The 13706-nt window shown below is 37.9% G+C and overlaps 1 protein-coding gene across 1 annotated transcript in view; it reads left to right on the forward strand.

The window, feature by feature from the left end:
- The window catches only part of mipol1 (mirror-image polydactyly 1), a 92613-nt gene extending 80669 nt beyond the window's left edge, over positions 1-11944 (forward strand). Inside the window, exons 13-14 of the mRNA XM_048190950.1 lie at positions 3507-3689; positions 11327-11944. Coding sequence (XP_048046907.1) covers positions 3507-3689; positions 11327-11393 — 250 coding nt within the window. The 3' untranslated portion in view covers positions 11394-11944. The remainder of the gene's footprint in view (positions 1-3506; positions 3690-11326) is intronic.
- The last annotated feature ends 1762 nt before the right edge of the window (positions 11945-13706 follow it).

Raw genomic sequence — 13706 nt, forward strand, 5'->3', positions numbered from 1 at the left:
CTCTGATCGGGGCAGGAACGTCATATATCCAACTATAATGATTCTCATAAAGTGGTGGACAGGATGGAAAGCCGTGTAGCGGAGAACCGGTTGTGTGTGTGAAGGGGTAGGCGGGCTCAGATAAGATAATCCATAGTGTGGCAATGCTTCTCTGCCCTTGTTTGTCACTGTCATTGGACCTTTGTACCCAATATGTTTGCATTTAATTAAACAAAGCACACAACTTTACATCACTTTCTCGACCATCAATAACGCATCAGAATTGATTACCTCCTGCCTTAAAAACAGAAAGAAAAAAAATAAAGGAAGAACCTGACATGGAAGAACTAATTAGCAAGACTGAATGAGTAATATGACTGTAGGGCAACAGCACACACGCACATTGGCTAAGCTAAAAGACAAAAGCTACTGCCAATCAATCATGATGTCTCTGTCACTACAGCATATGCCGGCATGCGAGCCAGACAGACGTTTTGTTCTGTCGGCTAATCGGGGCATTGTACCAAAAGCATTGTTTCCCTAGCTAATATGAATGCCCACTTAATAGCGCTGTGGTTTTCTGTATGTCTGTGGTCGCAGGTGAGCGCGGTGTACCTGTCTGCATTATAAAAGCCATTCATCTTGTTTCTGCTTGAATGAAAAGGGGAGCAGGTGTCATTATTTAGACCTGATATTGACATCCCCCTGCTCTCCGTGTCATATTAAAGCATATTATTCCTCTGCAGTTTGTTGACAGCTGTTTTTAAGCACAGAAAATTATATCTGTCTTGCGACTTGTGGAGGCGAGGCGAAATTACTTTTCGTTTGACGGACAATCAAATCTCCTAGATGTACAGTAGCAGCCAAGGAAGTCTATAATACCTGGAGAAAGTTGTCTGGTAGCATTTCCATTCATCACAATGGCAATTGTTTGGCTGGCAAATGCAGCTCTGAAAGCACACAACCCGCATGCTGCCATCTTTGGCGTAAAAGTTCTGGGCATTTTTTTTGGTGTGTGTTTATGTGTGCACAATCACCTGAACCATAAATGATATGGCGGGCAACAATCTACCTTTGTGGTGGCATTGTTTTGCACAGGCAAGCACCGTTATATTTTCATTAGGTAATGTTTATTCCTCAAAACGTCTCTCTTCTCAAGAAGTTGGTTTGTTTTTATGTTAGCTTAATGTGGCATTTCAATATTGACAGGTTTGTGGGAGCTCAGGGTTTCCTTGGCACAATCTACACTCATGTCTGTTAGCTAGACTGATTTGTATCTCTCATCCTCTACCTCCACCCCTCCGTTTTTAGTTTGACCTTCGTTATTTCACGCCTTGTTGAAAAACACCTGTCTGAATTTCACCTCCAGTTGGATGCAGCGCTGTGAGAGCGCTAATGTATTCCGCTGACATTCCGAGGAATTATTAGCCCCAGATATTGTTTCTTGTACTGACATTCCGTTTTGAATATTAGATGTGTCTGTTGATATAGAGTTAGGATTCCACACCTCCAGGTAAACTGCTTTCTGTGTCTGGGTCAAGTTTCATGCTTGTGTTAGAAATTTGACCATTGGCATTTCTTCTCCTGCTTTATGAAACATGAGCTTGATGCTACACCGTCACTCAGCCGTTATATTGTTCTTGTAATTTTGATGATTGTCTTTCCCGAAGAACTATTGAAGTTTGTGATGGATAACAAAGATATGTAGTTATTTCTTTTTTATATGGATTAAAATTGTTATTACCTGGAAGTAAACACTCGCAAATTCAGTTAATATTAGTTAACTTAATATTATTTAATGCATAAACAATCAAACTATTTTGCCCCTGCATTTGTAAGAATGTTTGTTTTGTTGATAAAATGTAGATGAATCATTTATTTTACTGTTTATGGTTTAAGTTAAAGCTTGGCCTATGCATAATCTGTGCACTTTTTCACATTTTTTACACTAAGTGCAGGGGAAATTGTGCAGAATTCTGCTTAAAGGGATAGTTCACCCCAAAATGAAAATTACCCCATGATTTACTCACCCTCAAGCCATCCTAGGTGTATATGACTATCTTCTTTCAAACACAATCGGAGATATATTTAAAAATATCCTTAGTCCTCCAAGGTTCATAATGGCTGTGAATTGGGGCCCAAATTTTGAAGACAAAAAAATGCACCCATTCATGAAAAAATTAATCCATACGACTCCAGGGGGTTAATAAAGGCCTTCTGAAGTGAACCGATTGTGTTTGTCTGAAAGAAGATAGTCATATACACCTAGGATGGCTTGAGGGTGAGGAAATCATGGGATAATTTTCATTTTTGAGTGAACTATCCCTTTAAAGGGGCTATACTGTGTGTAGGAACCAGAAACCCTTGTTATTAGCGACACCGGTGGCCATTAATTGAACTGCAGCCAGCAGCTTATTGCTCGTGCTCGCACTCATGAACGCGTAAGGACTGAACGTGATTCAGTGCCCCTATATGCTCACTTTTCTGTTCTTCGCTTAGTAAAAAGAAGTTAGAAATACCTTTGATGTACAACCCAACACCATCCACGCTGCTGAGAGCGACGTTTAGATGAAAATGTAAATATGTGCTGCGCATTTCCTTTTCAATAACATAAAATCTGATCATAGTGTATGATCAGATGCTTTCTTACCTGCTGTTTTCTCACCTCTGTGTGTATATATATATATATATATATATATACTAAAGTTAAAAAAGTGAAATCATAATGAACCACCTCTTTAACTATTGAACAGAAAAATATCTTTTTTATATATACAGTGAAAATTAAAATTATTATATACAGTGGCTTCTACTGCAGCAACTTCCATTTTTCTTAGTGATATTTAGCGCCAGTTTATGAGGAAGTGATGATTTTGTTCTCTTCGACTCACTGGATGGAAACAGTGCTTTATTCGGAAATGTTTTATGCGTTATTTCAAATTTGCACACAAGTTAAATTAGCAACTTTGGATGGATATTTTTGATTATAAAGTATATTTGAGACTATAGACTATATAAATCTGGCTATGTGAGACTTTGAATTAACCCCTTTTCTTTGCATGACACATTGACATTACAGTACAGAATGGCTCTTTCAGCATTTTCCTGAACATTGTATAAGCATTCGTTTCATGTGTCAGGTGTAAACGTTACATCCTTTTGATTTTCCTGGCAAAAAAATCCAGAGTCCTTAAACATAAAAGTCAGTCTACAGGCTTTCATAGACAACCTAGGAAATCGGAGAAGGTTTTGTTTTTTAAGTTTCATTACAAGCTGTACACACATTGGCAATACAAAAAGCATTTAATACATGAAATTTCTTACATTTAGCCCCTTTAATGTATTTAAATATGATATACTGTTATTAATAAGTAAAAGCAAATAAGCCATTTTATATTGTTATGAAGCAGCAAAAATGTTTCGAAATGCAATTATGATAATAAAAAACAAATATTCAAATTATTTTTTTTCAATACTGACATAAAGTGTGCTAATTACATTTGTCAAAACTGTTTTTGTGTTTTCAGTGTGCTGCAGCATCAGGCTGATGAGACCTGTACGGACAGTCCAGCCACTTCAAACCAAAGCCAGAGTCAGATTCAGCCCCTGCTGTACCGTCTGCAGCAGCTGACATCAGAGCATCAGAGCACTCAGACCCAACTGTGTCTGGCGCAGGAGAGAGAGAAGGAGGCCAATGAGAAAGTTCAGAGGTACAGACATGTGCACTGCTGGTCACAAGGTTTATATATATATAAATGATATTCTTTGTATTCTATTCTCTGAATTTTTTTTAATTGTAATAATATTTCCCAATATTACCGTTTTAATTAATTTTTGATCAAATAAAAGCCTTAATTATTCCTAAAATCTTTTTTTAATTGATTTATTTTGATTTGGGTTCTTCACTCAAGAATTTTGTACTAACCCTTTATTAGTTCCAAGTTCCAAACTTGTATGACTTTCTTTTGTGAAACAGAAAAAGAGATGTTATGCAGTATGTTCATGCTGCTCTTTTCCACAGTGACAGTGAATAAAGAGATGCTGTCAAATGACAAAAAAAAGTTCCATAAAAGGATTACAAAAATAGTCTATAAGAGTCATGCTATGTCCAAAGTCCACATGACTCATTTGGGCTTGTTTATGGTACTTCTTTTATTCTTTTTGGTCATCTTTTGGCAAGGCCATAACCATGTCTTGAACATTTGGGGCGGGCCAAAGTTTTGTTGTTGTTGTTGTTGTTATTTTGAGGGGGGGGGGGGGTAAATATGTCAAAAATGTAAATTAAAAAAAATCTTGTGTCGTCGCATTCTGTTATCAATGACATCATTTAATGTTAGCATACTTTCAATTCAGAATGGAGAAATTCAAAAAAAAAAGTTGAGTAGTTTGCATCACTTTATGTTACTGTGGGTCGTTAAGCATATCCATCATAAAACAGTTGTCATATATTAAATGTTTAGCTACATATATCTTAACACTGTAAAAACTACAAGCATCGCATTGGAATTCACACTTGTCTTCAGTGAACTGTAAGCCCCGCCTGCTTTGATCTGATTGGCTATCATTTTGACACTGAAGAGTGCTGTTAGACCGCTGTTATATACAAGTATAAAAACTGGTTGTCTGGTAGATATTCTCTCTCTCTCTCTCCCTCTTGTCTCACTCACATGGGGGGCTCCCCACGCAAAGCAAACACAAGCCGGCCTGCTGATCTATTTACATGATGAATTAACCAAATGGGGGTGGAGATGCTGAGCTGAGGGGGTGCTCAAAACACAGAGAGAACCCCCCACCACCCCATCACAATGAGAGAACTTTAGTGCACTGTTTACACATGCCGCTCTGAAGGGTTTCCATTTTCAGAGGAAAGATCACACAGCCTCTGCTGCATGACATGAAACTCCAAATACCACAATGCACTTTGCTTTGACCTGTGCTACTGTCCTCGCCTAGACAGCAAGTGTGTGTCAGGGTAGCTTGTTTGTGTATATCCCTGACCAAGTGGCATCCACAGTGCAAGGTTCAGCAGTGTGAGTCACTACTGAGTACAGCATTGAGTCGAACTGCTCATTTCACCCCTGTGCAGGGCTACTGGAAGAGTCTCTGTGTAGTATTACTGGAAGTTAACAAGTTCCCTGTATTCTGAGAATCGGCATGTTATTTATTGCTTGAGGCCCTGACTTAGTGCCAAATCATTTCTTAAAGGAATAGTTCACCCAAAAATGAACTTTCTTTCATCATTTATTCACCCTCATGACTTTATTTCTTCTGTGGAACACAAAAGAAGATATTTTGAAGAATGTTGGACCCCATTGACTTTAATTGCATGGGCAAAAACATTTTTCTTTTTAGTAGTTAAAGGGGTGGTTTATTATGATTTCACTTTTTTTTAACTTTAGTTAGTGTGTAATGTTGCTGTTTGAGCACAAACAACATCTGCAAAGTTACAACACTCAAAGTTCAAAGCAAAGGGAGATATTTTCTTTTAAAGAATTCTCTGTTTAAGGACTACAACAAACGGCTGGTAGGGACTACAATGAGCTTCTTACCCGGGTTAGTGACATCATTAACCCTAAAATTTACATAAACCCTGCCCCTGAGAACACGCAACAAATGGGTGAGGCCATGTTATTGCAATACAGTATGTAACACAAATGCAATAGCATGTCATAAAAGCAAGATGCAAACATAAGTTATAACCGTAATTAAACTCAACTATACCTGTTCTGTCTTCATGCAGCATATATTCTCTGGCTCTGCAAGCATCTTGCAACAGTTCCCACATGAGCGATTTATAGATTATCATGACAGAATATGCTAATCAATGACTTTAAGATAGTTAACTCCACATCAGCTTCATAAATTCATCAACTAACCATTCAGAAACGTCCTGTTGCATTCTATGAGTTGTCACTTCTTCTTGAGTCTCTCCATCATTGTCCGACTCCGGTTTGAACATAAAAGGCTGAACAGTTCCTGACATTTTCATTGAGTCTGCGTGAGCTAATCGGCGCTGCTAACACTATGTGCTAACACAGCTCTTGAAACCCCGCCCTCTTCTTAAGAGCAGCAGCTCATTTGCATTTAAAGGGACACACACAAAAATGGAGCGTTTTTGCTCACCCTCAAAAAGTGACAAATTTAACATGCTATAAAAATTATCTGTGGGGTATTTTGAGCTAAAACTTCACATAAACACTCTGGGGACATCAGAGACTTATTTTACATCTTGTAAAAATGGCATTATACCACCCCTTGAAACAGCTTTTTGAACTACATGAGAGTGAGTAAATGACAGAATTTTCATTTTTGGTTGAACCGTCCATTATTTTCTCCACCCCCTGTTGTTTCAAAACTGTATAGGCTACCGTTGTTTTTGTATTGGATATACAATATTTATATATTATATAGGAAACTGTTTTTGTACAAGTGCAGTTTAAAGTGACCATCACTGTAAAGCTCCAAAAACAGCATCATAAAAGTAGTCCATATGACTTGTGTGCCATATTCCAAGACTCTTCTGCAGCTATGCAATAATATTTTTTATTAGCAACTGAAAGAAAATGAAGCATTATTTTTTTCAGAGTGAAAAAAAAAAATCACGGACATTGAAATGCCATTGGTTCTCACGTGTGTCACAAACAAAAACAGCATTTCTGAATATGAGCAATGGAGAAGAAGATTTGAGAGCTTCAGCATTAAAGGTGCTAAAGAGGATGTTTTGTTTTATACATTTTTGCAGTATTACTTGAAACTGTCTTTAATAACTGATAAAAGAATATTTATTAGGTGCACTGAAAGGAATAATATTAAAGGTCCCGTTTTTAATGTTTTTTTGAAGCTTTGATTGTGTTTATAGTGTGCAATATAACATGTGTTCATGTTTCGCGTGTAAAAAAAACACAGTATTTTTCACATAATTTACTTATCTGTATACCGCTGTTTCCACTGTCATAAAAACGGGCTGATGACTTCCTTGTTCTATGAAGTCCCTCCTTCAGAAATACGTAACGTGTTCTGATTGTGCCAGCGGTTCCTGTGTTGTGATTCGACAGCAGTTTAGCGCTCCTTGCCCGGAAAGGTCACGCCTCTTACCATAACGTGGAGATGCACGCGCTCAGTGTTATTGTAAACATGTCTTTAATTTTACCCTATCAATTTGAGCCGGAATCAGACCCGGTGATTGGACTGCGGGATGAAAATAACAGCGTTTCGATGACATGGCGACAAACACACTCTACAAACGCAACTCTTGTGTATTCCTGTGGGCGGAGGTTAGTCAAAAAACTGTTTTAGTGACGTCATTAAAGAAGGAAGTAGAGGGATGTAGTCCAAACTGGCCATTCGATGTAGGCGACTTCTGTTAAATAAAATATCTCGCTTGGCATTGAACTTTGAGCTTTAAAATTTTACAGATTTTATTTATACTCTAACAACAACATTACACACTAACTAAAGTTTGAAACATGGGATCACAAAGAACGGGACCTTTAATATACATCATCTGTGCACGAGGTAGGGCCTTAAAAACATCAGCCAATCGTTTACGCTATCATCGCGTAAGCGATTGGCCCTCTGGCTTGTTAATCACTGCCATTACGTTCCTTGTGCGAGACGTGCGCGGCTGCGCGCTCCAGTAACTTTCCACACTCCACAGGCGCCGCATGCAATGTTTTTGTCAGGAGACAGGAGTAACAACTGCACATTGAGTTACCTGCGCTGAGTCCGACATAATGAATCCACTAACACGACACAGCGAGTGCCGGTGGTAAACACTCGTGTTCCAATACTCGTGCACGAGTTTTGGGAGGCGTTCCCTCGAAATGAGCTGTGAAGGAGGGGGGTTGTTCTTACGCATGCGCTCATTTCAAAAACTCACTAACAGTCTTTGGTTTCTCAGTCGACGAAAAGATCCTCTTTAGCACCTTTAAGCAAGGTTTTAACATCAAGAATTCAGTCCGTTCATCACACAAAGCTATCATATGACTCCAAAACACTTTCAATTTTAGCGTACAAATCGTGTGGACTATTTTTCTGATGCTTTCTGGTGGTTTTTGTCTATCTAAGAGCTTGATAGCTATGTACACTGTCAGAAAAAAAATGTGCAAAATATTGCTGTTGAACAGCTTGGCACTGAGGCAGTATCTTTAAACGGACAACTTTGTACCTTATCTACCCCTAAAAGGTGCATATTATTACATTAGAGTAGTAATATATACCCTTATGGTACTACAGTGAACCATTTAGAGGAACATAAGGTACAAAGATGTCCCTTTGAGGGTACTGCTCCAGTTACAAGCCCTAAAGGTACAATATTTGCACATTTTTTCTGAAAGTGTATGACTTGTTGTATATAAAACAATATGAAGATTATTCATTATTCATTAAGTCCTCCTTTTGAGTTCCAAGACAAAAAAAAGTATAATTAAATTTATGGGGTGAGTAAATGTGACAGAATTTGGAATCCTCGCAAGGTGATGGTTAGGTCAAGGTGACTGCTATTTTTTCTTATAGAGCAAAGGATAACATGAGTGTGAGCATCTACGTGCGTGCATGACGGGGATTGTCCGCAGTAGGTCGGTCACACCTGACCGCTAGCTGACATTCAGATGGATGCCCTGCACTCACCAGGCTCCGGGCGGCCTGTGGGAAGCCGTTCTGACGTGGGCCTCGTCGCATGGCTGTGAGAAGAATGCAGGGGTGATGCGATCGGCCTCCAGGCTCCCACAGCGCGGCGAACCGGGGAGGAGGAAGCCCAGCGCCGGCCCAGAATGTGGCACCTGAGTGCCGTTCCTGCAGGCCCATTGACGGAGGAGCTGAGCTGAATGTCTAATGACCTGCTGAATCAAATTTGGCCATGAGAAGCACACAAAGGACCTTTTCATTGGCCCGACGGCCCACAAATGGGCTGCGGCTTGTGTGTCCCATCATGCTGCAGTCTCGCAGGCTCTTCTGTCTGGCACAGCGAGGGCTGACCCTCCTCAGCGGCCTTTTTTTTTTTTTTGTGCCGTTCTGCTTCCTGTGCAATCTATAGTTGCTGGAGTTTTACGCGAGATCTTATAGTGTTTTGTGTTAGGGTTTTTGTCAGGCATTGTCACGGGATAATTATAGATTATAAACAGGATCTTCTTTTGCATTGAAACATGAATATGTTGTCGTGCCATACATAAAACGTGCTGTTGTTTAGAATTTATGCACGGCTGCTGTTTACTCTGTGTTATTTGAGCTGGAATTGTTGGTTTTGCGACTCCGTGAATTCTTAATCGGGATTTGCGCTTTTGCCGGCTCTTCCCTCGCGTGTATGTTTGGGTTTACGGCCACTCTCTGCAAACAGTGTTCACCAAATCCTCCCCAGCCCGCAGGCACACCTTGGAGATCCTGCCACGGAAAGGCAGACCTGTTAATTGTGCAAACATGACAGGGAGGCTAATGAATATATTTAAAACGCTAAAAATTTGCACACAAGGGGGAAAGGTGTTTCCGTGCATGTTTATGGAGGCGAGAGAGAGAGAGAGACAGTCTTGTGGTGTCTGTCTGCATGTTTGTGTGTTTTGGGGGGAAGTGGGTTGCGTGTGTGTGATATGAAGGCTGTTTGCTTGTATATGTTTATATGCTCGTGTGCGTGGCCTGTTCATTTAGCAACAATGACCTTTTATAAATATTAGTCTGCTGTTTTGAACCATCCCCTCCCCCTCGTCTTCCCCCCTTTCCCTCCAACGTGACGCATTTCTCTCGGCCACAGAGCGCCTCTGAGAAATACATATGGTCCTGCGGCTGCTCTTCAATCTCTCTGTACGGGAAAACAGGTGGAGACTTCGGCAGGAGCAAGGCTTGGGTCAGACCACTCCCATATGCTCACTTGATAAGACTGAGAAACCTCAGTAGACAATACTAGCACTGGGTATGCCAAGCACATCTTATCAGCAATGCTGTGAAAGCTCTGATAGAGCTGGGCTGTTTTTAGTGCCCGCTTTGTTGCTGTAAGCCTGCTTGAACTCAATTTTATTGTGAATACCTAACTCTTTTTTATTTGAAAATGCTTGGATTTAACAATCCTGAGCTCTCTACAACCTACTACTATTGTCGTGCATGATGTTTATTTATTTAATTAATTAATTTCATTTTTAACTTCCAAGTCTGATTTTCAGATCACTGAGTAAATACTGAAAAATTGGCTCTGAATATTATTGAGAATAGAAAAAAGAGAATGTAAAAAATCGAGTTAATTTATGCTTTGTACAAAATAAATTGGCGAAATTGAAAATCATGCATTCAGTTTTCATTTTGTCTGTCACTTTTAATTTGAGATTTGCTTACATGTAAATGATTTTTAAAGCATTTTAATCATATATATATATATATATATATATATATATATATATATATATATATATATATATATATATATATATATATATAGAAGTATATGATTTTTTTATAATACTCAAGCTACATGAAATAATTTTTTAATCAACTTAATATATATATATATATAATTATAAATTAAAAGTTGATCTAATCATTTTGAGAAATGTAACCGAGTTTCAATTTATTATTATTTAAATGAAAAGCTCTGATTTCATTTATTATTATCATTATTATTATTATTATTACAACACAAAAACAAACAAACACACACACAGACACACACACACACACACACACACACACACACACACACACACATATATATATATATATATATATATATATAATGTGATTTTTTTAGAATACTCCAGATACATGAAATAATTTAAAAATCAACTTTTATTTATATATATTTTTATATCTTAAATTAAAAGTTAATTTAAGTATATAAATTAAAAGGTCTGATTTAATTTATTATTATTATTAACACATAATTTTCCCATATTATCACATCATTTTAAGCAATGTCAAAGATTCTGAAGAGTGTCTTTTTGGAGCAGAACCAGCATTTGTTTGGCTGGAGAGAAGCAGGTCTGCTTTCATTCCCCATTATTCATTTGCTCCCAAAGAATCCCTTCACCCATCTAGATCTCCCTCCATTTCCACAGAGTCTCTGGGATCATCACCCTCATAAGCACAGGTTTACTCACCCCGACCAATCACATGACACCACACATGGGCTTCTGTTTGCCGGAGTAAAGGCAGGCGGATATTTGGAGGATTTGGGCATTGACACCAGCATGGATGTCTCACCCACTTTAAGAAGTGTCTACATCCATTCTCCGTATTTTCCGTTCCTCCAAGAGCACCCTTGTGTGAGGAGAAAACAGCTAAGAGCTGGCCTGCATTTGTCTTGCTCTTCTTTCATTTACACAATCACTTATTTTTGCTTTCCCTCTCTCTGTTTTTCCTTTCTCAGGTTGGAGCGGTTGGTGGAAGTGTTACGGAAGAAAGTGGGCACTGGCAGTGTCCGAAAAGTCATCTGACTGGCCGTCGGGCGACCCGAGCAGACGGCCACATCTGGTGACCAGGCTGCAGCGTTTAACTCTGAGCAAACAGCCGAAGCCTGGCCTGGGCAAACAGAAGGCTGGAAGTGGCGTTCTTTCTCTCAGCCCTGTTCTCATTCCAGCCCATGCTCAGAAACGGCATCGTAAATGTTTAACCACTTTCTCTCTGCAGTCACCAATGAAACTACTGCTGCCAGTAGTTTTTCTACTACTCCAAAGGTTTTCTTTCTTCTCCTCTTACTTACAGTATGACGCTAAGTCTGGTTAAACAAGGGAAATTTGATTGGACAATTACTTTGTGAGGAACTGAGACTTTTTTTTTCCTCCATATAAAGCCAGCTATTTTTGGACCAAGCTGGGATTTTTTTTTTTATTATTGAATTTGTTGACAGACTATATATTTTACATTTTCCCAAATTAATAAAGGGAGTTAAAACAACATACAGTGTATCAGTCAACACAATCTGTATTTATGTTCATGAAAGCTTGTTCAGTGTTATTTAATAATAAATTGCTTTTGTGCTTATCAATTAGTGGTTTTAGATATATTGAACATAGAAAGTATCAAATAAAACCCTAAAATGTATTAAAAATAATCAAATCAAGCTGTGCAGAATATGTGACCCTGCACCACAAAACCAGTCATAAGTCGCACAGGTATATTTGTAGCAATAGCCAACAATACATTTTATGGGTCAAAATTAACGATTTTTCTTTTATGCCAAAAATCATTAGGATATTAAGAAAAGATCATGTTCCATGAAGATATTTTGTAAATTTCCAACCGTAAATATAGCAAAAATGTATTTTTGTGAGTGGATATGCATTGCTAAGGACTTCATCTGGATAAATTTAAAGGTGATTTTCTCAATATTTAGATTTTTTTTTTTTTTTGCACCTTCAGATTACAGATTTTGTATGTCGGCCAAATATTGTCATATCCTAACAAACCATACATCAATGGAAAGCTTATCCAACTTTCAGATGATGTATAAATCTCAATTTAAAAAAAAAAAGTACCCTTATGACTGGTTTTGTGGTCACTAATTATTAATAATTATTAAAATTAATAATTTAAAACACCCTTATTTATTTAATTTTTTATTCTTTAATTGAATTCATTTGAAACGAGTCTCTTTTGACAAATATCAGTCTAAACTGTTTTTTTTGTTTTTTTCATATTAAAACTACATAATCATGTCTAAACATAACTATTTAATCAAACCTGTAAATAATGCTCTTTTTAATTCAAGCTGAATATCCTAAATGTTTTTGAACATTTGGAGTTATTTTTTACTTTTAATACTTTTTAATATGTTCTTTGTTTATTGTAAACACCAATTCAATTCATAGCCTGACATTTTTTTGTATAAAAAAAAACAACACCACAAAAATACACAAAATCAGATATATTGTGGGGATTTCAGGTATACTTAAATGTAATGTATATTTAAAAACTATATACTAAAATACCTACATATATTTTTATTTTAAAAAAGCCTGATGATTCTTTGAATTCTTAAAAAAGTGTTGTGAGTGTTTAATGGGGAGTGCTTTGCATGCTGATAATTTACAAACATAAAATGGGCCAAAGAGATCTGTCGACCTTTACCAACGACTAGATACCCCAAACAATTATATAAGCATGGTTTATGTTGCCTTTCCCTGTCCGTCCTTCAGCAGAGCTGTTCTTCAAGCCTGATCGATTATGTACTCAGAAATATGTTAGATGCAGCAGTGAATAAAGAAAGGGCTGTTTAGGCCAGACGTGCCGCTGAGTGTCCCTCCCCTCAAATAAACGCCCGACACCAGGACAAGCTTGTCGATTTTCCTCCTATAGGTTACCGTGGAGATGGCACAACCTGGGTGTCCCCACACACATCCCTATGGAAAACACTTGCCCTTTGATGCTGCAACTTTTTTTTCTCGAGACGAAAACTTTTGTTTTGAGATGTGCATTCTTAAATGATTTGTTTGAGGTGTGCATGTTTTAAATGACTTGTTTGATATGTGGGTGTGGAGGCTCGAGTCTGTGTTTATCGTGGCATGTGGAGTGAAATACCCCATTACCACCCCCAAATTCAGTGTGCGTGATCATCGACTTACAAAAAAACTTTTATACGCTTTAATTAAAACCGTGTTTCGGCTGCACATATTGAATGACCCTCAGAGAAAAGCACCACTGATCCGGTTGCTATAACGACACCAAATATTTCAAGCTCTTTCTTTTTCTCTGTCTCTGCTTCTAGTCTTTTCATAGTAGCTGTTTATTTATACAAATATAGTTAGTTT

Source organism: Megalobrama amblycephala, linkage group LG5, assembly GCF_018812025.1.
Source record: "Megalobrama amblycephala isolate DHTTF-2021 linkage group LG5, ASM1881202v1, whole genome shotgun sequence".
Lineage (NCBI taxonomy): Eukaryota > Metazoa > Chordata > Actinopteri > Cypriniformes > Xenocyprididae > Megalobrama > Megalobrama amblycephala.